This window comes from Triplophysa rosa, linkage group LG7 (genome assembly GCF_024868665.1).
Source record: "Triplophysa rosa linkage group LG7, Trosa_1v2, whole genome shotgun sequence".
Taxonomy (NCBI): Eukaryota; Metazoa; Chordata; class Actinopteri; order Cypriniformes; family Nemacheilidae; genus Triplophysa; species Triplophysa rosa.
Genome location: NC_079896.1, coordinates 17971558 through 17993290, shown reverse-complemented (window position 1 = coordinate 17993290; position 21733 = coordinate 17971558). Strand labels below are relative to the sequence as shown.

Sequence of the window (21733 nt, the reverse complement as noted above, 5' to 3'; positions counted from 1 at the left end):
AGTCAACCAGAGGTCCCTGGCTCGATTTTTTCTTCTTCTATTTTACAGAAGCAAGACAAACATCAGTAGGGAAGAAAGCCAAAATATTAAATGGCAAAGATGAACAGTTATTAAGTAATCAATTAATTTCTTAGAGGGAGGTAAAAATGACAATTTTCTAAAATTCTAAATTTGGAGCCATATTAGAGGGGGTAAAAAAAACATGAGAAATATACCAGCATCATAATTTTATTTATTGGTATATATGTTAGTAGAATCTGTTAATTTTAACAATCCTTGATGTATTCTATGCCAATGGTGACAGGTCAAAAATGAAGAAACGGCATTTTTTGTATTCTTTTTACAAAATGTGCATGCCTGTAACTCCAGAACCGTTAGAGATACCTTAATGTCCTAAGATGTCTTTTGGAAACTACATTTTTAAAGCTCTAAATGCTTCAGTCTTAGAGATATGAGGATCTAAAGGCTTTATGAGAAAACCGTTTAAATGGACACATTTTCAGTCTTTAAAAACAGTATTTTTCAAAAATCTGTTACTTCATTTCTTTTAAAATGGAATGTATGTGCTTGCGATGGCCTTTGGGCAGCCCCCCGCACGGGTCCGCGAGATCCTGTTGAGATGTGCTCGGCGTGTGAGCACCGTCGCCGGGCGTCGACCAAAGTTGCGTGGAGTTGCGACTGTATTTAAAGGTTGAGATTCGTAGAAAAGCTTTCGTCCACTCATAACTGTTTGTTGGGCAAAATAGCCTTTCAAAGGACTCAGCTCAGCTACACCCGACAGCTCCAATCTTTCGGCACATCGCACGGGAAGTTTGCCCTCACCCATACGGAAAGTTCCGCTCCGCCAGATGCACCAGAAGTCGAAAGCGCGCCGTTTTTATGTCTAACCGAGAGGGTCTGTAGGTGCAAGAGCACGAGAAGGCTTTGGTTTCGGTACAGCTCCCGTACGGCGAAGGAAAGTTTTGCGACTCCGAAATTTGATGAGCATGCTACTCACCAACTGCCCGATGACATACCAAAAGGGTGGAGGCATGGACCCTCGCACCACAAAATGCCTATTCATCCCCTCACCACCTAATCTTCATCACCACATGCACGAGGAGCCTTTCGCTTCCCCCTGACCGCCTAACTCTGCCATAGTCTTCCTCACGTCCGCAGCGCGCCTAGACTTGCTAGTTTGCTGCCCCTTGCTGCCTATTTGTGGCGCGACACCCAAAAGATGCCAAAACGTCTCGCTCGCCACCCTTGCATCCGCAGAGCGCCTAGAGTTGGTAGATTGCTGCCCCTTGCTGCCTATGCATGGCGCGACATCCAAAAGATGCCAAAATGTCTCGCTCGCCACTCTTGCATCTGCAGAGCGCCTAGAGTTGGTAGTTTGCTGCCCCTTGCTGCCTATGCGTGGCGCGACATCCAAAAGATGCCAAAAAGTCTCGCTCGCCACCCTTGCGTCCGCAGAGCGCCTAGAGTTGGTAGTTTGCTGCCCCTTGCTGCCTATGCGTGGCGCGACATCCAAAAGAAGCCAAAACGTCTCGCTCGCCGCCCTTCTTTCTTTTTTCTCTCCCTCACGGCCGTGGCGCCCCCTAGAGGAGCCGGGCGTCCTTCGTGACCTTGCTCGTTCGTGCTTAGGGGAGGTTTCTGTCAGAAAGACGTCGGATACCCGAGCTAACGCGCGAGGGGGTTTGCGGGCCCATAGAGAACCACTAGAGGCAGGGAGATGTATGTAAAATAAGAAAAAATATTTAATTTCACTTCCCGACCAAGCCCTATTGGTATGGCGTCGAGAGTCATGTGACGCAACTTTCTGTAATGTTTCGGGCTGCTGGGGCCTCCGCGGCCCGTATGGGAGCCTCTGACACCTGCAACATATCCTATTTCTCTCATAGGTGGCTATCGTACGATGACCCCGGAACGGCCAGGGAGTTTTCAAGTGACCCAGATTCAAATTCTATAGCTCCACGCGGCCCCCTCATTCGGTTCCCAGAGTTTGAAGTCGGTACGGCCTCGTTATGTAATATATTGCACGTTTTGGGGATGTTGTGGGCCGTTTATTTTTCTGGAATATTTTTGTGATTTTTTTTCGAGCACTTGCCATACAGCGATGGGCATGGGCTTCGAATATGTGATGCAAGAGGGTGTGACGAACTAGCATTCGAAGCCCCAAGGTTTTTGTACAAAGATAAAGCAGAATATTGCTGAAAATGCTGGTCAGAGATTTATTTCTGTGAAAAGTGCATTTGTATAACACGTGAGCATTTTGACAGACTGAAGTGTGCAATATACCAATATGGGATGCTTCTAGGATACATATCTGTAGGTTTGTCACAAGAAAATGGGTTTACAGTATGAAAAATTGACCGTTTACAGCATTGTCCACCATTAGCCTACACAGCTACTGTCAAATAAGTTATGACTGGGACTTCCGGTGGTTCACAGGAAGTCCCAGTCGTAACTTATTTGACAGTCAGTCGGTAGGCTACTAATGTACAAAACACTATTCACACAAGAAAAAGCACTAGAAAATGTTCCTTAGGTTCCAGTAAGCCACTCTCTCGGTATGTGAAACAGGGGCCAACAGACTACCAGAATATAAAGTTTGGGGCCCCTCGATCCCACTGCGGCCCAACGGCTGCTGCCGACACTCTTAACCTATCCCATTCATTTTCATGAGCTCACGGTGGACAAATGGGACAGAAAGGTCTGATCGACCTGCAATTCACGTATATGCCTCGTCACGGGGCTCTGGGTCGTGTTCTGGAGTTCCGCGCCCCTCTGACCTCGTTGACCTCTCACTTTGCCCAAAAAGACACCAGCAGCCTACATATAGGTTGCGAATGTACGCTCTAGAATACAGGGGTCAAAAGTTCGTAGGGTCTTAATACTCGGTACGGTATAGCGTGGGGGTCTCCCAAGCCGGGATATCGTGTTCCGCGTCCGTAGATGCTTCCAGAGACAGATTTCCACCTGGAAAGCAACTGCCTCACGAGGCCTTCGCAGGCACAAGTCCCCATAGAGATCAATGCGAGGGAGAGAGATGTATGAAAAATAATAAAAAATATTAAATTTAATATCCCGACCTAGCCCTCTGTAAAGTTTTGGGCTCCTGGGGCCTTCGCGGGTGGTACGGGAGCCCCTGACACCTGCAACCTATCCTATTATTTTCATAGGTGCCTATCGTACAGAGACCCCCGAACGGCCCCGGGGACTCCGAATGACCCCGATTCAAATTCTGTAGCTGCTCGCCGCCCCCTCATTCGGTTCCCAAAGTTTGAAGTCGGTACGGCCTCGTTATGTACTATATAGCACGTTTTGGGGACGTTGTGGGCCGTTTATTTTTCTGGAATATTTTTTGTGATTTTGTTTCGATCACTTGCCGTACACCGAGGGGTACGGGCTTCGGATATGTGGTGCATGAGGGTGTGAAGAACCAGCATTCGAAGCCCCGAGGTTTCTGTACAAGAATAAAGCAGAATTTTGCTGAAAATGCTGTTCAGAGATGTATTTCTGTGAAAAGTGCATTTGTAAGCAAAATAAGCATTTTAATAGCCTGAAGTGTGCAATATACCAATATGGGGTGCTTCTAGGATACATAGCTGTAGGTTTGTCATACAAAAGCTGTTTACAGTCTTAAAAATTGACCGTTTACAGTATTGTCCACTGTAAGCCTACGAGGCTACTGTCAAATAAGTTATGACTGGTACTTCCTGTGGTTTTGCCGAGTCACAGGAAGTGCCAGTCGTAACTTATTTGACGGGTCCTCATAGGTAGCTAATGTACACACCATATTTAAGCTTCTGGAGCACATCTATGAGCCTTAATGCATGTCATTGTGAAGGGCTGTGACTCTCATACACTCTACTGTAGGATTAAGCTATATAACTCCTTACTTAGGCTTATAATGACCCTTAATAGACTTTGTCCATCATTTACCTATTAGGGCCCCATAAGATAAGTTACGACTGGGACTTCCTGTGGTCACAGGAAGTCCCACACGTAACACTTTTGGCACGGATCCCATTTGTAGCTAATGGACACACCATTTTTAAGCCTCTGGAGCACATCTATGAGCCTTAATGCACGTCATTGGGAAGGGCTAAGCCTCTCATGCTATATAACTCCTTACTTAGGTTTATAATGACCCTTAAAAGGCTTTGTTCATTATTTACCTATGAGCTCCCATTAAATAGGTCACGAATGTACATGCCACACGTAACACTTTTGGCACGGCTCCCATAGGTAGCTAATGGACACACCATTTTTAAGCCTCTGGAGCACATCTATGAGCCTTAATGCACGTCATTGTGAAGGGCTAAGCCTCTCATACACTCTACTGTTGGTTAAAGCTATATAACTCCATACTTAGGCTTAAAATGATCCTTAATAGGCTTTGTCCATTATTTACCTATGAGGGTCCCATTAAATAAGTTACACATGTATTGTCATTTTGAGCACAATAACCATGTTACAAAGCTGTAATAAACAGGTAATTGCCAAACTGAGTCACGGACACGTTTGGCACGGCTCCCATAGGTAGCTAATGGACACACCATTTTTAAGCTTCTGGAGCACAACTGTGAGCCTTAATGCACGTCATTGTGAAGGGCTAAGCCTCTCATACACTCTACTGTTGGTTAAAGCTATATAACTCCTTACTTAGGCTTATAATGACCCTTAATAGGCTTTGTCCATTATTTACCTATGAGGGTCCCATTAAATAAGTTACAAATGTATTGTCATTTTGAGCATAATAACCATGTTACAAAGCTGTAATAAACAGGTAATTGCCAAACTGAGTCTCACACACTTTTGGAACGGCTCCCATAGGTAGCTAATGGACACACTATTTTTAAGCTTCTGGAGCACATCTATGAGCCTTAATGCACGCCATTGTGAAGGGCTAAGCCTCTCATTCACTCTACTGTTAGTTAAAGCTATATAAATCCTTACTTAGGCTTATAATGACCCTTAATAGGCTTTGTCCATTATTTACCTATGAGGGTCCCATTAAATAAGTTACGAATGTACATGCCACACGTAACATTTTTGGCACGGCTCCCATAGGTAGCTAATGGACACACCATTTTTAAGCATAATAAAGATGTCACAAAGCTGTAACACACACATAATATATAAATTAGTTATTCTGTGCAATATACCGTGGGTTTTACTTAATTTAAGCTTTGAAAAAATTATTGATGACCATTAAAAACAACAACAAAAATGTTAAATTGCAATCGCCAAAGTTTATTAAAAATAAAAAACAAGTCACACACAAATGAACGCTTTACATTTAAATAAGAATAAATATGTAAAACAGTAAGTTATAAGCATACAGTATGCATGTACAAAACACAGTCAACAAACTGGAAAAGGCACCTGAAATGAAGGAAATAAAAAAACATAAGTTCAAAAGTTCACTTCTTGTTTCTCTTCCTCCATTTATCCATTAAGTCCTTTGCGCATTTTCTTTGAAGTCTTTATCGCCCCATTCCAACAAGTGACAGAGAAGTTGAGACGACAGACTTTTTCACTTTCAGCGGGGACAGCTGAGAGAATGAAATGTTTTTTCTTAAAGCCGACTTCAGGGGCGTCAATAGGACGATCGGTCTCCTTTGCCTTTTCAACTGTCCGTGTTCCGACGCCTCATCTTCCTAGCCTCTTCTCTCGGCCTCGACGTCTTGGCTGGGTTTGGTTGGCTCAGATTCACCCTGTCGAAGAAAATTGGCAGAAGCAAATTAGACGCTGTGATACAAATCAGTAACGCACCGTAGATTCTGTCTTGTTAAGAGAATATCAATTTACCTGGCTGTCCTCTACGCTAGACACACCCGACTCCTGGTAAGTCACTTGGTCATACTCGGGAGTGGTGCTGCCAGAGCTGAGTTCGGACTCCAACAGTTTACGCTTTTTTCGAGGGTGATCCTTTGAGGCGACCTGGCGTCTGCGTTTTGGTATGTCTTTTGATGCCGGCGACCTCTCCGGACCCTCCAGTGCTGCCTCAAACAGCCTTCTGTGTTCAACTGCCTGCTTGGCAGTGAGGTTGGTGACGTAAAACTTGTCCGCCGTGCGGACATCGTGGCACATAAATTTGCAAAGCTTCAGGCGGTTCTCAGGAGCATGCGTGAACTTGACCTGGAAAAGAGAAAAATAATTCCGTACATCACACAAAAAGCCTCAGAAAAGTACGTTTCACATTTGACATGGATTATTTCAAAACTTACATGACTGGCGATGGACGTTCTCACGTCTGTGAAGGTCGGACATCCTGGCAGGCCCATTGCCTTCCATGCCTCTTGAAAGTAATTGTTCAAGTTCTTGCAAGGGTTGGGCGTTGACACAAAGAAAAAGAATTTAGCTCCTAGGCCGCCCGGAAGTTGGTCCTTCAGACACAGGAACCGTAACACCCACTCGTACTTCTCCTCCAGCAAAATATTTTGCGCTGGGCCGTACAACTCACTCGTCTTGTGGGTCTTTATCTGCGGACGGATAAAAACCAAAGGTGCTTCAGAACGGGAGACCACACGGACAGCCAAGGAGAGTGAAAATGTCAAACACTCACATTTATGAGAAAGGCGTTCTCCGTTGATGACCTCTTTGCCTCCATGACCTCCTGGATGGTCATATTTTGGAAGACACCCCCTCTGTGCCCAAAAACAGATGACAGGAACACAGAGAAAAGTCCATAAAACTTCCACTAGATTCTCGGCGTGGGGTCCATCTCCAGGAGAGCTGAACACTGTGGGAGAGCAAAGAGGAGTTAAAAATGCACATCTTGATTGCATTTGACAATTTTTTAACTTGTTCAGTTCACATAAAACTTACCAAGTGCTTCGGGAATGCCCAGCTTTGATTTATTCCGGCACTCTAAAAGCAAACCCTTGCTCAGCACCTTCTCCTCTTTGGAAGCCTTTACAGAAGTCCTGTGCATGGCGACCCCCTTCTTTAAGGACTTCCTCAGGCCCTTCATCTCCCGCCTTAGGCCGATCATCATGTTCTTGCTCAGGCGTGACGTCTGAGGAGGTGTCTCCGCGATGAAGTCGATGAACTGGGAGACGTTATCGACGTAGTGTTTGATCGTTGTTTCTGTCACTCCGGATTGACGGAGGGAGCTTACCCAGCTGCACACAAACAAACAAGGCAGAACATAATTGTGGGCTATACAAGCAACTTGTTCTCAAACAACGAAAACATCACAGGTCACAGTAAGGACAAGACGAAAAATTACTCACGAGTGTATCTTTCTGGTCTCATTGAGGAAGACCATATTTGATAGATTCGACTTGCCCTCTGCCATGAAGGTTAAAAAGTTAAAAACTTTTTAACCCTGTAGATCTTCCCACTGATATTTTCCTTCAGCTTCCTTGAAGGATCCGGACCCTCTTGAAACTCCCGTAATTTTTCCAGGACATCATCTGTGCACAAAGAAAAATAAGTGTGAAGCAAGTGTAAGCACAAGGTAGATATACCGCCAAATAGAAAAGTCCAGAACTAGATCCTTTTTTAGCATAATAAACATGTTACAAAGCTGTAATAAACGTGTAAATGCCAAACTGAGTCACACAAGCACTGCACTAGTATTGTCCGTTATACACCTACGTTAGCCACATCAAATAAGTTACACATGTATATACCATTTTTAGCATAATAAACAGTTACAAAGCTGTAATAAACGTGTAAATGCCAAACTGAGTCACACAAGCACTGCACTAGTATTGTCCGTTATACACCTACGTTAGCCACATCAAATAAGTTACACATGTAAGAAAATATAAAAAAAGCAAAGGTTACTCACTCAGTACAGACACATGGTCGGGGTAATGAGGCAGGCTTCTCTCTTCATTCCTCTGATGAGCTGATGACTCCCCTCTGGCGATGGCCTGCTGACTGGTGGTAGGCTGGGGTGAGCGCCTCTGGGGAAGAGGATTTTCTTCTGGGTCGACAGGTGCATCATCCTTGTCCTCATCTTCGGGCCCAAGAGAGGAGAGGAGTCTTTTTGTTATCTGCCTTATCCTTCCCGCAGCTTGAGGAGCTCCAGAAGACCTGTTTTTTAGATTTCTGTATCTCCGCGTGAGATCACGAACAGTCTCGGTCAAAGTGTCCACCTGTTTGTTCAGATCAGCAATCTCCGCTTTGAACCGCTCTCCTCTCTTCTTGCAACGTGGGCTGTTACACAAACTCCTCTCAGCCTCCTTTTCCTCCTCACAATCTTGAGGCACCACATGATCTTCCAGCTCAGACAACTGGTCATCGTCCGCCTGTAAGTCCAGAATGGAGACCATGGGAACAGTAGGATTTGACTCCCTGAGCACAGCCAATTCTTTCAAAACTTTTTTCCTTTTAATGTCCCTCAGAGCATCCTCCTGCGCTCCACTGGAGAGCTCGGTGTGGACCTTTATGTGCCGGTCTAACCTGGTGGTCTCCTTTCCACAGCCCGGAAGAGGGCAAATGCCCTCGCGGACATTCACTCGTCCGGACACCAGCGAAAGCAGAAGCTTCCTCTCGTCCTTGTTCTGCACCCTGTGGAACACCACTAGATGCTGGCTAAGCCTCACGTACATCCGAAAGCAGACCGGGCAGCACTCAACAGGCATGATTAATCCAAATTCAAAAATAAATCGGAAGCAAAACAATGAAACTAGCAGCAGCGATGCACTTTCCAAGAAGTCTGTGAACACTGTGAAGCTGAGAGCAGAGGGTTTTGCTATTAAATAACTTCTGTGCAATGCATGCCAGCTTACTTGAAGATGTAAGGGGGCGTGGAGTTATATTTTCAAGCAAGCTTCTGTGTAATGCTTGCAAGCTTACTTGAAAATTTAAGGGGGGCGTGGAGTTATATTTTCAAGCAAGCTTCTGTGTAATGCTTGCAATCTTACTTGATGATTTAAGGGGGGCGTGGAGTTATATTTTCAAGCAAGCTTCTGTGTAATGCATGCAAGCTTACTTGAAGATTTAAGGGGGGCGTGGAGTTATATTTTCAAGCAAGCTTCTGTGTAATGCATGCAAGAATGCATTTGTTATTATATTTTTCCAGAAAATGGAGAATAAATAAAAACTATACCTTTAAATGTTTAATAGTTTTAATAAGGATTTTTTTAATAAAAACTTTATATACATTTTTATAAAACATATCTACATAAGTGATTTAAAATAATATACATGTCTACTTAAGTGACATAAAATAATATACATATTTACATAAATGACAAAAACTTTACAAGTTATTAAACTAAGAAAATCCACACATTTTTTAAAAATATATAAGTTGTAAGTGTTAGAAGTGCAAATACAGCAAACAAAAACAGGCACACAATTTAAACATATATACACTATAAAGTAAGACAATATATATACATATATATATATATATATATATATAGTATATATATAATATATATATATATATAATATATATATATATATATATACATACAGTATAAAATAAGAACGGAAAGGTCATTAAAAATATAATATTTACATTAACTTGAATGTTATTTTAATTACTTTTAGTAACTTTTTTAGACATTTTTTGTTATTTATTTTAAAGTGTCCTCAAGTGTGATCAGGTCTTCAAAGTTGAGAGTGGTAAGATCTTCTGTCTCCACAAATTCCTGATAATCCGCAGCTGCTTGTTGTGAGACTGGAAAATAAAAACATTTGCTTAATCTCCATTTAGGTGAATGAATAGCGACTAATTACTAATGGCCCGGCCATTCAGCCCTTACCTTGTGCGTCTGATGGCCCATTAGCATCAGTCTGTCTGTCTCTATGGTCAGGCAAGTCAAAGAGCGTCTCTGTTAAAACAAACTGCCAGTGTTAAGACTGACTTTCTATGATACATCTCTGTATAATAAATGTATGTCTCGTGATCACCTACCCAGTAATTGGAAGAACTCCTCATCATTTGGGGCTTCCACAGGCTCTGAGACGGGCACCTGGGGCTCGGCTATATCGAGAGCACTCTGCATGGGTATTTGGGGGTTTGAGGCCCTCAACCTTCCCAGCTGCTCCAGTGCGACTGTCCTCTTGAGGTTTCCGATGAGTCTGGTTTCCTCATAGGCCTTGAAATCAAAACAGTGTTACAATGTTGTTAAAAGTTTGAAACAAAGTTATTACAATTACAGTGTAAAACCCCTTAGAATGTACTTACTGTCAGATTTGGGTGAGTCCTTCTTATGTGACTCTGGATGAACACAAAGTTCCTTGAGCAAATCGGACAGCTCAAGTCCCTCAGTTTTACTCTCCCATTTGCCAGCTTGATTAAAGTCTGGCACTCCTCTGTGTTCAAAATCTGATGAAACTGCTTTAAGTGGTGCCTTAAGGTCAGTTTATGGTTCTGCGTAGGACCTACGCCGTAACCTACGGCGTAGCCTACGCAGAGCCGCGTACCCTGTGCGTACCCTACGCCGTAGCCTGACGTGCACCTCTCCAAAAATGTAACAACGCGTCAACACAACGCGGACCCTACGCGGACTGCAAGCGCTGTGATTGGTCGGTTTGGCAGCATCGTACTTCCTTCTACGCATTTCTGGGGTCTTCTTCTCTGGCGTCTTCTTCAGGCAAGTTCAGAGTCCACAAAAGAACAACATGGCGAGCATCGACATCTCTGGTTTCTAGCTTTTTGTTTAAGTGATTTAATTAAAAGTAACTGTTTTTCTACTTCGATTAGCTCCAACTCCGTTGAGATGCGATCAGCTTCCATCGATTGCAAACACTAGCATACACACAAAACATCGGCGAAGAAGAGCAACCCGGGAAAACACAAAGAGCCAACTAGCGTTTCGGCGGTGTAATTGCAGTACGACGCAAACTCTCAACGCAGAACCATAAATGTTCACGACGGCGTCGTCTACGTACGTAGGCTACGCCGTAGGTTACGGCGTAGGTCCTACGCACGACTATAACTTAAGCTTAAGGTGCATCACTTTAGCAGGACACAACGGACACTTAAACAAAGCCATCTCACAGCAACAGACTTGTCTCAAGACCAAACTTTTAAAACAGGAGCTGCAGACGCTGTGACACACTACCTGGTAATGACCTGACTGGGCCTATTGATGGCCTTTTAACCTTGGTCATTAGCATTTGTATGGACAGTCAAGACAGTGGGATGGGCAAATACACAAAGAAATACACTCAGGAAGCATGCATTAAGTTAAAAAGGGACAAGAACACGCTCCTCAAAAAATAATAAATCCATTAATAGCACCCTTGACAGGTCCCACGAAAACAACAGACCACATCTTAAACGTTTTAAGCTATGATATGTTAAGTCTATGTGAGCTCCCTCCATCAAGATCCTGATAGATAGGCTCTGCCTATTGTCTGCCTCCTTGCTTAGGAAAATAATGACCCTTAATAGGCTTTGTTTTTTTTACTTGTTTATTTACCTATGATGTCCCCATTAGATGCCTATGTGATGGCTTCACGTAGGTAGCTAATGGACACACCACTTTTAAGCTTCTGGAGCACAACTGTGAGCCTTAATGCAAAAGTTGATTGGCCTGGGCGAGTCAGACGAACACGATAACGCGAAATTATGACCCTCCAGTGGAGAGGAAGGGGGACCCAGAGCTTTACACAAAGTTGGGAAGCCCCTGTCACCGGCCGTCATGGGCGGAGGCCTAGTTCTCTAAATGGCGAGAAGCCGCCCGGCACCGTACGGGCCACTGGGTAAGCATTATTCCCCCCAGGGGGAAAAACGCTGCAGAGGCCACTACCTACCGTAGGGAGGAATTAGTGGAGACACCACATGTTCTCATCATCAAGGGAGAACTCATGGGAGGAATGTGCGGACTGCAGGAGTTAACCGCAAGGTGGGAGTCCACCTGGGAGGTCATGGGTTGCCAAGTTGGGAACCATTCATGAGGATACATCAGACGGAACAGCCCACGGAGGGGGGGTTACCACGTCTGTAGCACAAGGTCCGGTTCGAGCTATGTGGGAGATAACTCAACTGTTCCCCGGCCTAAAGGGGCAGGGCTGCTCTGCCCAGCCTGTCCCCTGGAAGGGTGCTTAGTGATGGATGGAATGCCTGTTCTTTACCCGAGAGGAAAGAAGTGAGTCGGGATCGCCACTGCTCCCCCCGGAGGGGGAAGGGCTTCCGCAGGCGTAAGCCCTACCGGCTGCCGGTCCCACACCTTGCCAGGATGCAGGCTGACACTGGTTCCGCGCGTAGGTATTAGAACCTCACGGAGTTGTTGGGCGTAGCCCAACCTGCAGCTCTGCAGATGTCTGCCAGAGAGGCGCCCTGAGCCAGCCATGCGGGGTGTGCCTCACTCCCAATGGGCAGGGGCGAATTGAGATCGGTATGCCCTAACGAGGGCATCCACGATCCAGTGCACCAGCCTCTGTTTGGAGACAGCCCTCCCTTCTGCTGACCTCCGAAACAGACAAAGAGCCGCTCAGAGCTTCTGGGCTCTGCGTGCGGTCCAAGTAGAGGCGCCGTGCGCGTACTGGACACAACACGGATATGTTGGGTCTTCTTCCCCGGTGGGGAGCGCCTGCAGGTTCACCACCTGGTCTCTCGTAGCCGGGGCGGGGTCTCAAGATAACGTGAGAATCCCGGCCCCGAGTTCTAGGCAATCTGTGGACACGGAGGGTGCTTGTAGATCCCCTACCCTCTTGGAGGTGAGCGCCATGCGGAAAGCCGTCTTTATCAAGACTGAGAAAGAGCGGCAACCCCGAGAGGCTCGAAGGGGGCGGGGCCTCTTGAGGCCCGCCACCTAGGTCGCAAGAGGGTACGGAGCGCGGGTAAGGTGGTCACCCTCTCGCGCCCCTTAGGAACCTAATGACCAGGTCGTGCTGTCCCAGAGGCTACCCAGCACTTGGGTCATGATGAGCGGCCGTAGCGGCTACATACATTCCCAGTGTGGAGGGGGAGAGGTTACTCCCCCGTCTCTCTTGAGGACGGGACAGCTCGTACCCGACCGAGCAACTCCGCGGGTCTTCTCGCCGAGAAGAGCACCAGGACGAGAAGAGGTGCCACCTATGGGCGTATAGCCACCCAGTGGCCGAAGCCCTAGCCTGATTGACGTCCCAACCAGACCGGGGGTGGGTCACTCAGGATCTCCTCGTCCCGTCCAGACATGGAGACCAGGTTCTTCCTGGGATGCCGTAACGTGCCCCTTCCCCTGAGGAAGCAGTTCGCCAGGGGGAGCGGCCAGGGGGGAGTTGTTGTCAGAGCCTTAGCTCCGAGAACCAAGTCCTGGTTTGGCCAAAGGGGGCGTAACTAGTACCACTTGATGCTCCTCTTCCCTGGCCTTGCACAGGACCTGTGCAATGAGGCTCACTGGGGGGAAGCGTACTTTGCCTTGTCCCGCGGCCAGCTGTGCGCAAGGGCGTACGTGCCAAGGGTTGCCTCGGTCAGAGAGTACCAAAGCGGACAATGGGTGGAGTCCGGGGAGGCAACAGGACCACCTGTGCCTGGCCGAACCTCTCCCAAATGAGCCGGCTGCGTGGGGATGGAGTCGCCACTCTCCACGAGGCGTCGACTGACGAGAGAACGCATCAGCTGTCTGGTTCAGGACGCCTGGGATGTGTGTGGCTCGCAGGGAACTGATCACCTGCTGACTCCAGAGGAGGAGGCGCCGGGCGAGTCATGTTAGCTGACGTGAGAGAATCCAATGATATATGCCACAGCAGCTGTGCTGTCCGACCGGACCAGCACGTGCTTGCCCTGCACGAGAGGTAGTAGCCTCCTCAATGCAAGTAGCACAACCAACAACTCTAGGCAGTTGAAATGCAAATGCAGGCGGGGGGCCGTCGACCGCCCCGACACTGCTTGCCCGTTGCACATGGCACCCCAACCCCAAGGAGGTCATGGAGGCCAAGCATGTGACGATACGCCTGCTGCCGGTGTGCCACGCTCTCCAAGGAACTCTGAAGCCAGTGTTGGAGCGGTCGTATGTGCATCGACCCGAGGGGGACCACCCCCGCCGAGGATGCCATGTATCCTAGGAGCCTCTGAAATTGTTTCAGGGGGACCGCTGACTGTCTGAAAGCTTCAGGCAGTTCAACACTGATCGGGCGCGCTCTGTAGTCAGTCGCACTGCGTCTGGGAGGCCGCGTGGGTGCGGGCTTCCTCGTTGCGGGTCTCGCGCCCCCCGCGGGGGGTGAGCGGGGCCGCTCATGAGGACAGAGTTGAGTTCCCTACCGAGAAAGAGGATGCTCTGCACCGGGGAGAGCTTGCTCTTCTCAGTTGACCTGTAGCCCCACCGATCTAGGTGCCGGAGCAACAGGTGCCTGTGTGTACACAACAGATCTCGAGAGTGCGCCAAACTGAGCCAGTCGTCGAGATAGTTTAGTACCCGCACACCTCCTTCCCTGAGGGGAAGGAGGGCGGCTTCCACGACCTTCGTAAAGAATTATGGAGACAGGGACAGACCGAAGGGGAGGACCCTGTACTGATATGCCCGTCCCTCGAAAGCGAACCGTCGGAACGGCCGATGTCGAGGGAGGATCGAGACATGAAGTATGCGTCCTTCAGGTCGATTGCCATGAACCAGTCCTCACACCTGACGGACGTCAGGATGCGCTTCTGCGTGATCAACCCGAAAGGCAGCTATTGTGTAGGTGCCTGTTCAGAACACACAGACCCAAGATAGGGCGCAACCCCCTGCCTTTCTTGGGGACAATGAAGTACAGGCTGTAAAACCCGTTGAACATCTCGGCTGGTGAGACGGGCTCGATCACTCCCTTCACCAGAAGGGTGGCGACCTCGGCCCGAAGTACGGGAACATCCTAGCCTCTGACTGAGGTATATCGGATGCCCTGAAACTTGATGGGCGTGAGGCGACTGGATCGCGTAGCCGAGACGGATCGTCTTTCCTAGCCAGCCTGACAGTCTGGGAAGCCGGACAGGCTCCCAGAATGAGACAGGGACTAAAGGTACGATCTTTATCATCGTCCCCCCGGGGGGTGGTTCGATGGCTAGCAGTACGGATTCCTTGCCGGGGGAGGTCCCCCGGGGAGGAGATCGGCTCTGCTGTTTTTCCTGCCTGGCGACTGCGCAGCTCAACGCACTGTCTGACTGAGAGTGCTGATGGCTGGTGTTTATACTCGACGTTGCGTCATGGCGAAGCGCCAGATGGAGATGGAGAGACGGGGCAGGATCCGGCCCTATCCGACTTCCCAGCGATGTGGCTGGGGTCAGGCCCAATGGTAGCCTCGATCACCCTGAGGTCTTCCCATGAGGGCCGCTTCGCCGCGGCTGCTGATGGGGCGATGGTCTCCTCTTCGCTGTCTCCTCCAGGGGGGGCCGCCTGAGTGGGGGGCGCCAGAGCTGGAGGGCGTCGAAGAGGACCAGGGCTGCTGGGAAGCAGACAATGCACGGGACTCGACGGTCGAGGCGGCCGAGTCGCGGCGGCCGAGTCGCGGCACGGAGGACTGCTTCTTTACTGTCGAGAACCCTCCGAGGGAGGCCGCGTACGAGTCTCGCGCCCCCGATGGGCGGGGGGTGAGCGGGGCCGCTGCGGCTTGACAGTAACACCAACCAGCCAGCCCCCCCTTGCGAGACGGGTGTGTCGAGAAAGCGGACCTTCTCGGCGTTACTCATCTGCGCAAGGATCGGCCAGAGGAGTTTCTCATGGACCACAAGTGTGGACATCGTCCGACCCAGGGCCCGCGTGGTCACCTTGGTCGCCCGTAGAGCGAGGTCAGTGGCGGCGTGGAGTTCCTGCATAAGCGCTGGGTCGGTCTTACCCTCGTGGAGCTCTCTCAATGCCCTGGTCTGGCAGGAGCCATAGCGTGGAGAGAGGAGGCAGCTTGGTCTGCCCTAATGTAAGCTCTCGACACCAGAGATGCCGAGACCCCAAATGCTTTGGACGGGAGTCTAGGTCGAGCCCCATCCCCAGGTGTATCCTCTAGCTGTCCCAACCTCGAGGGAAGAGAGGGTGACAGAACTTTGTTTGACGTGAAACGTGCTAGAAAGGGGGCGTTTTCAGGTCTTACTAAGTTCCTCATGCACTTCCGGTAAACACGGCACTGGGGGCGGGCGCGGCGGGCACCCGAGGTGCCATGTAGCCAGCCGCGAGCGCCGGGAAAGGCAGTGCCGGCACTGCAACCCAACACTCACGTCGGCCCGGGAAAGCATGGCTGACATTTCGACTTCCGCTTCTTCCTGGGCTCGACCCCCCGAGGGAGGGAGCCCGAGGAATCGTCGCAGTCGGATGGCAGTACGTCACCCCTCGATGCTGCAAGTGACATCTCATCATCACGCATCATGTCCGAATATGTGATTGAGGAATAAGACAGGGGACCGTCTCCTGGGGAACGGTCAGACGAGCGAGATGAGGTGTGAACGGTCCGTGAGCCAGTGGCTAGCGGATTATCGCTCACAGTAATCCTCATATCACCCTCGCTGCTTGCCGTAGCGGACGGCAGGGCCGTAGTCCTGCCGCCACGGAACGGGGAGCAAACGAGTCCCGTGGGAACACAGCCACCCGTGACGCAACGTCTGAATCATCACCACCCGCAGTGCAGCAGGACGTATGCACGTCTGCCCCAGCGTACTGGAAGCAGGCATCGTGTCCATCCCCCTCCTCGATGAGTGTGTTGCTCCCATGAGAACAGCGGGACATGCCACGCTGGAGAAATTTGCTCTTTTAGAAAAATTTGCTCGAACACCTCCGGAACTGCCAAGACGCCCAGGGGAGAATCACTGCAGGAAGGGACCGTCCACTGTCCACGTCGTAGATTCCAGCAGAAAGAATGATCACCAAGATCGTAGAGAAGCTCATCAGATGCGTAGGTTCTGAAGAACAAAAGGTGAATGAATGAGCACGCCGGCTTCCCTCTTATATCCGGACATCCGGGGAGGAGCCCGGCATGCAAATTTCATTCGCCAATTTTCATTGGCCTTTTCTAAATACTCAGAAGATGATAGGTTCTCAAGACAAACCCCATTCTGTCGGTTTGACACAACGTCGAGAGACCGACAGAAAGGGAACCTGATTACGAGCCACCAGCGAGAAATGCGAATACTTGTAATTTTGATAAGGAGTGTAATTTGCACATCTATATCACTCAACAATAAAGTCTTTAAATCTCCCAGGCAGTTTAATTTGCCTCTGTAGTCTCATTTGTGAACCCACACCACCACCTAGAGATTCACTCTGTACTGTCACTTTGTCAGAGATCATTTTTATCTGTCCCTGATTTGTTTGTTTCAGTCTCTGCTTGGTTTTGCAGTTCAGCTGGTTTGTCTGATGGTTGACTTCCTTACTTGAGTGAAAGTACAGATACTACTGGTCAAATATTACTCCACTACAAGTAAAAGTTGTAAAGACAGATTCTTATTTAAGTAAAAGTACAGAAGTACGTGCTTTTAAAAGTACTTAAGTACTAAAAGTCAATTTCCTTTATGTCAGTGGTGCAATGTTTTATTGTCATATACCTTATGCCTCCGAAGCAACCTACTGAATACACTGAATAGCTCACAGTATCAGTGGTATTAAATGAGTAGTTCACTTCAAAACTTGCCCCCATTGACATTCCATAGTAACTTTTATTCCTACTATGGAAAGTCACTGGATGCAATTTTTGAAGTGAGCTACTCCTTTAACAGCTTTATATGTTTAGCATATACAGTATCTCACATAAGTGAGTACACCCCTCACATTTTTGTGAATATTTTATTATATCTTTTCATGTGACAACACTGAAGAAATTACACTTTTCTACAATGTAAAGTAGTGAGTGTACAGCTTGTATAACAGTGTAGATTTGCTGTCCCCTCAAAATAACTCAACACACAGCCATTAATGTCTAAACCGCTGGCAACAAAAGTGAGTACACTCCAAAGTGAAAATGTCCAAATTGGGCCCATTTAGCCATTTTCACTCTCCGGTGTCATGTGATTCTTAAGTGTTACAAGGTCTCAGGTGTGAATGGGGAGCAGGTGTGTTAAATTTGGTATTATCGCTCTCACTCTCTCATTCTGGTCACTGGAAGTTCAACATGGCACCTCATGGCAAAGAACACTCTGTGGATCTAAAAAAAATAATTGTTGGTCTACATGATGATGTTCAAGATAGTGAAGAAAGGAGACAGGGTCGGCTTGGTGGGAACTCGTAGATTTATTGAAAATAATAAATACAGTGGCGTTCACGGCGCGTTCTATCACTCATTCACAAACTCCAAATATACATCTTCATTAAGTTGCAACTTCAACTCCGCCGAGCTCTGCTAGCACGAGTTCCTCGCCAGTCTCTCTCTCCACCATCCCTCCGGTTGTGGTGGCTTTTGTCCGTCTCCTCACCAATTACTGGAACGAGTCATCAGCACTTGACCCACTTATTCACCGCTCTTCTCCTGCCTCCATCTCTCGTTGCAGACTTAGCTGAGCTACGCCCCCCTGGGATATCTTTCATGCATAAGTTCTCTTTATTGAAGACTCGCTGTGCATCACTGTAGTCATCCAAGTCTGACTTTTATTTCAGCACAGTAGAGTTTTATACCTTTCAAGGGGGCGGGATACATAGAGGTGGAGATGATTTACACAATGCAAGCAAATGCAATACAGGAATCAGCCCTTTACAGGAATTGTCCCAGCCAAGGTCTGATCAGCATAACAGTGTCATTCAAATGTATAGGTGCTAATCCAATCAGCCTGACAGTATTGCCCATACCTTCACATTATCATAGAGACAAAGGTTTAGCTGTGCCTTGAGCTTAGCATTCACCTTCAACTTGAGACCCTGCCCAATGGTCAGGAAGTGCATAAATACAAAAGGGTAATGTCTCAGACACCTTGATCTTCTTAGAATGTCATCATCTTTACATCAAAATGTGAAACATAATGTACATAACTTTAACCTAAATATAACATTGCATACATTTGTAATCCCACAGTTCCCCCTTTGAGAGTTGTAATAACTCTCACAAAATACAAATTTAGACACTTCTTGTAACCTGTGATCGTTACAGGCACATAGCACTTGTTCTGTGTGGATTGTATGTAGTGACAAACAGCATGCTGACACAGAAACAAACATGCACCTTGAGTCCGTGAAGTTCTTATGGATAATGGTATTTTCTGGTTGGAACTGCCGTCTCCTCGTGATGGGCGTGAGTCATGTGTTGAATGAAACACTTGATATTGTGGACGCATAGATAGTACACCAGTAGGAAAAACAACAGCAGATTTGCTATTTCCTTGATCCACAGCCAGGGTTTACCTAACAGGTTTCCGAACCATGAAGAACTATCTTCAGTCACATGGTGTAATTTTGCTGAATGATCAAGAATGTCTTGTTGGATTTTGTTCAAGTCCTCTGTAGGATCCATTAACCTGGTGCAGCACTCAGTGCCAATAATGGTGCAGGCTCCCCCTTGCGTTGCAAGAATGTAATCCAAGGCCACTCTGTTCCGTAAGATCATTATCTTGTGTGAAGCGAGAGTATCCGAGATGTTACCCAGGGCCAAAGCCGTATCATTGGCCAGTTTCTGTACAGAATTCGATAAGCTTCTGACTTGATGAAGGGCCTGCATGACACCATAAAATGGGATTAATGCTCCAAGTGTTCTTGACCACTATGTTTGTGCACACGTGAGTCCTGGAATGCAGCCATCTTCTTTGTTTGTTGTTCTCTGATAGTCGGTAGAACATAAACCAGGGTGCACCTGCCATTGAATTGGCTGGGTAGGATGTTGTAGACAGAAGTTCCACATAACCAAAAGGTGCCAGTAGGTGGAGGAATCATACACCGAAGAGTATTGCGAAGAGTTTCATGAGAGATGGTGTCCTGTGGAGACACCCTGCTAAATCCTTTTTCTCTCTCCCTGCTGATGGAGTAATGTCCACATGGGATTCTGTTCTCCTTTCGACCACAAGGCTGCAACGTTCACGAGGAATTTCACGCAATGGAGTAGAGGCCGGAGCATAATTTTCCACGCACCAAGGAAAAGTCACTGGCAAGAGTAGATCTGTCATGATGGGAGTAGCTGAAGTTAGGTTGCAGGATGGTAATCCAGGAATGCAACATGGAGAAGCTGGAGGAATTGTGATGTTGTGACATGTACTCTTGTTGTATATTCCATTGGTATGACACGTGTCACAGTTGGAGATGGGGTGTGCCACCCATGGGATCACTGCGCCTACTGAAGGCGGATGTGGCATGCAAACGTTCTTTCCAACAAATAAGGCGTTTCTTGGCATATTCATCAGCTCTAAGAATATGTTGTTTCTGTAGTCTACACTTTGTGCAATGTCCATGATGATTACTAGTATGGCAGTCTTGATCATGTTGATGGATGACTGAAGTTCTCGTATGTGATTCTCTGCGTTGTGTAATATTATATATATTATTTCATGACAGTTGGCTCTGCAGTGGGTCTAGTTGTCTTTTAGAGGTTGTGGCTTCATAAGCAGGCGAGGAGGTCGGCGTGTATGGCCATCAAGTGGTATCTGCACAAAGTAAGAGAGAAAACAAAAGAAGACAGGGCAGTATCTGTGGAAAAAGACTGCAAATACTAGGGTTTTATCCTTTGTTCGATGTGAGTCTGCTATTGTTGTTCCTTCTTTCCCGATTTCTTAATTCCTGTGACACCTAAAGAACAGTGAGTTAAGGATGGACTAGTGGATGGGGAAGGCCTATGAGGGAGTCTTCAAGGCCCCCGAAACCTGTTGCATTCGGTTCTTCCCTGGGCTCCTCACTGGTCCGCGTGTCATATCCTATCCCTGTAGGTGGGGGAACAACTTTACAGTGTGACACATGAGTCCAGGTTTTCCTTCCCTGACACAACACTGCAGCTGCTGTAATTAACATCACTTGATGTGATCCATGCCACTTAGGTTATAACGGCTTGTTTCTAAAAGACTCTCATGACCCATTGACCTGGGATGATTGTATATCCACCTTCTGGTGGAGTCTTCCAACATGACTCAACTCTCTCTCTGGCACTCTGTACTGCCTTTGTGAGGATTTCACAGTAAGTGATCAGGGCATCCGAGGCAATGTGTACATCAACATTTCTAAGATCAATCACACCTGGCATCTGCATTGGGCGTCCAGTAATAATCTCATGAGGGCTCAGTCCTACTGATCTGTTAGGTGATGCTCTCATACTACACAGTACCACTGGCAGCGCTTCGACCCATGGTAATCCTTCCTGATGCATTTTGCTTAGCCTAGTTTTGATTGTTCTGTTTATTCGTTCAACCTGTCCTGATGCTTGTGGCCTGTATGGGCAGTGAAGACTCCATTTAATCTTTAACATTTTAGACACTTCCTTGACTACCTGTCCTGTGAAGTGTGTACCTTGATCTGAGTCAATGAAATCTGGTAATCCCCACCTGGGAATGAAATCATTGACAAGACATTTAGCAGTATGTGCAGCTGTAGCACGCCCTGTTGGATAAGCTTCTATTCGTCTCTAGAACTTGTCAGTTTTTCCCTTACACTGAGGCAATGTAATGTAATCAACTAGCAGGTAAAGAAATGGTCCATGTGGAGCTGGGGTATGTGTTGCTGCGGTAGTTTCTGCTGGCACATCATTATTTTTCTGACATGTAACACATCTCTTGACTATTTTGGTGGCTACCTTTCTGAATTTTGGATTCCACCATTGATTTGAGAACCTGTGATTCATTGTTGCTGGACCATTGTGACCCAAATTGTGTATTTGTTGAGCCAAATATGCATACCCCAAAAGCATACCTGGAATCAGTGTAGATATTCGCAACCGATCCTGAAGCTAGTGTGCATGCTCTAGTTAAAGCTACTAGTTCTGCAGATTG

At 47.5% G+C, this 21733-nt stretch overlaps 3 protein-coding genes across 6 annotated transcripts in view; 1 reads left to right on the top strand and 2 right to left on the bottom strand.

Annotated features, from left to right (window-relative positions):
* LOC130556326 (uncharacterized) overlaps positions 1-8995 on the bottom strand; it is a 96180-nt gene extending 87185 nt beyond the window's left edge. Inside the window, exon 1 of the mRNA XM_057337212.1 lies at positions 7725-8995. Coding sequence (XP_057193195.1) covers positions 7782-8588 — 807 coding nt within the window. The 5' untranslated portion in view covers positions 8589-8995 and the 3' untranslated portion in view covers positions 7725-7781. The remainder of the gene's footprint in view (positions 1-7724) is intronic.
* The window catches only part of LOC130556315 (kinesin-like protein KIF1A), a 254594-nt gene that overhangs the window by 47208 nt on the left and 185653 nt on the right, over positions 1-21733 (top strand). The gene's annotated exons all lie outside the window — the stretch shown is intronic.
* Positions 4377-7608, bottom strand: LOC130556322 (uncharacterized). 2 transcript variants are annotated; one of them, XM_057337207.1, is made up of 4 exons: positions 6820-7599; positions 6219-6726; positions 5800-6129; positions 4377-5705 (listed from the first exon to the last, which is right to left on the bottom strand). In XM_057337207.1, the coding sequence occupies exons 2-4, from the start codon at positions 6273-6275 to the stop codon at positions 5649-5651; spliced, it is 444 nt and encodes a 147-aa protein (XP_057193190.1). In that variant the 5' UTR covers positions 6276-6726; positions 6820-7599; the 3' UTR covers positions 4377-5648. The 2 variants fall into 2 exon arrangements, with proteins under 2 accessions (XP_057193190.1, XP_057193189.1); XM_057337206.1 differs by having other exon boundaries at positions 6219-7608.

Bases quoted from the DNA above. Each gene is read 5' to 3' on its own strand.
- LOC130556322 (XM_057337206.1), bottom strand. From the start codon at position 6,779: ATGCAATCAAGATGTGCATTTTTAACTCCTCTTTGCTCTCCCACAGTG. The intron at 6,130-6,218 runs GTAAGTTTTGAA...TCTCTTTTCCAG, and splicing joins GAACGTCCATCGCCAGTCAT to GTCAAGTTCACGCATGCTCC. The intron at 5,706-5,799 runs GTAAATTGATAT...TTTCTTCGACAG, and splicing joins CTAGCGTAGAGGACAGCCAG to GGTGAATCTGAGCCAACCAA.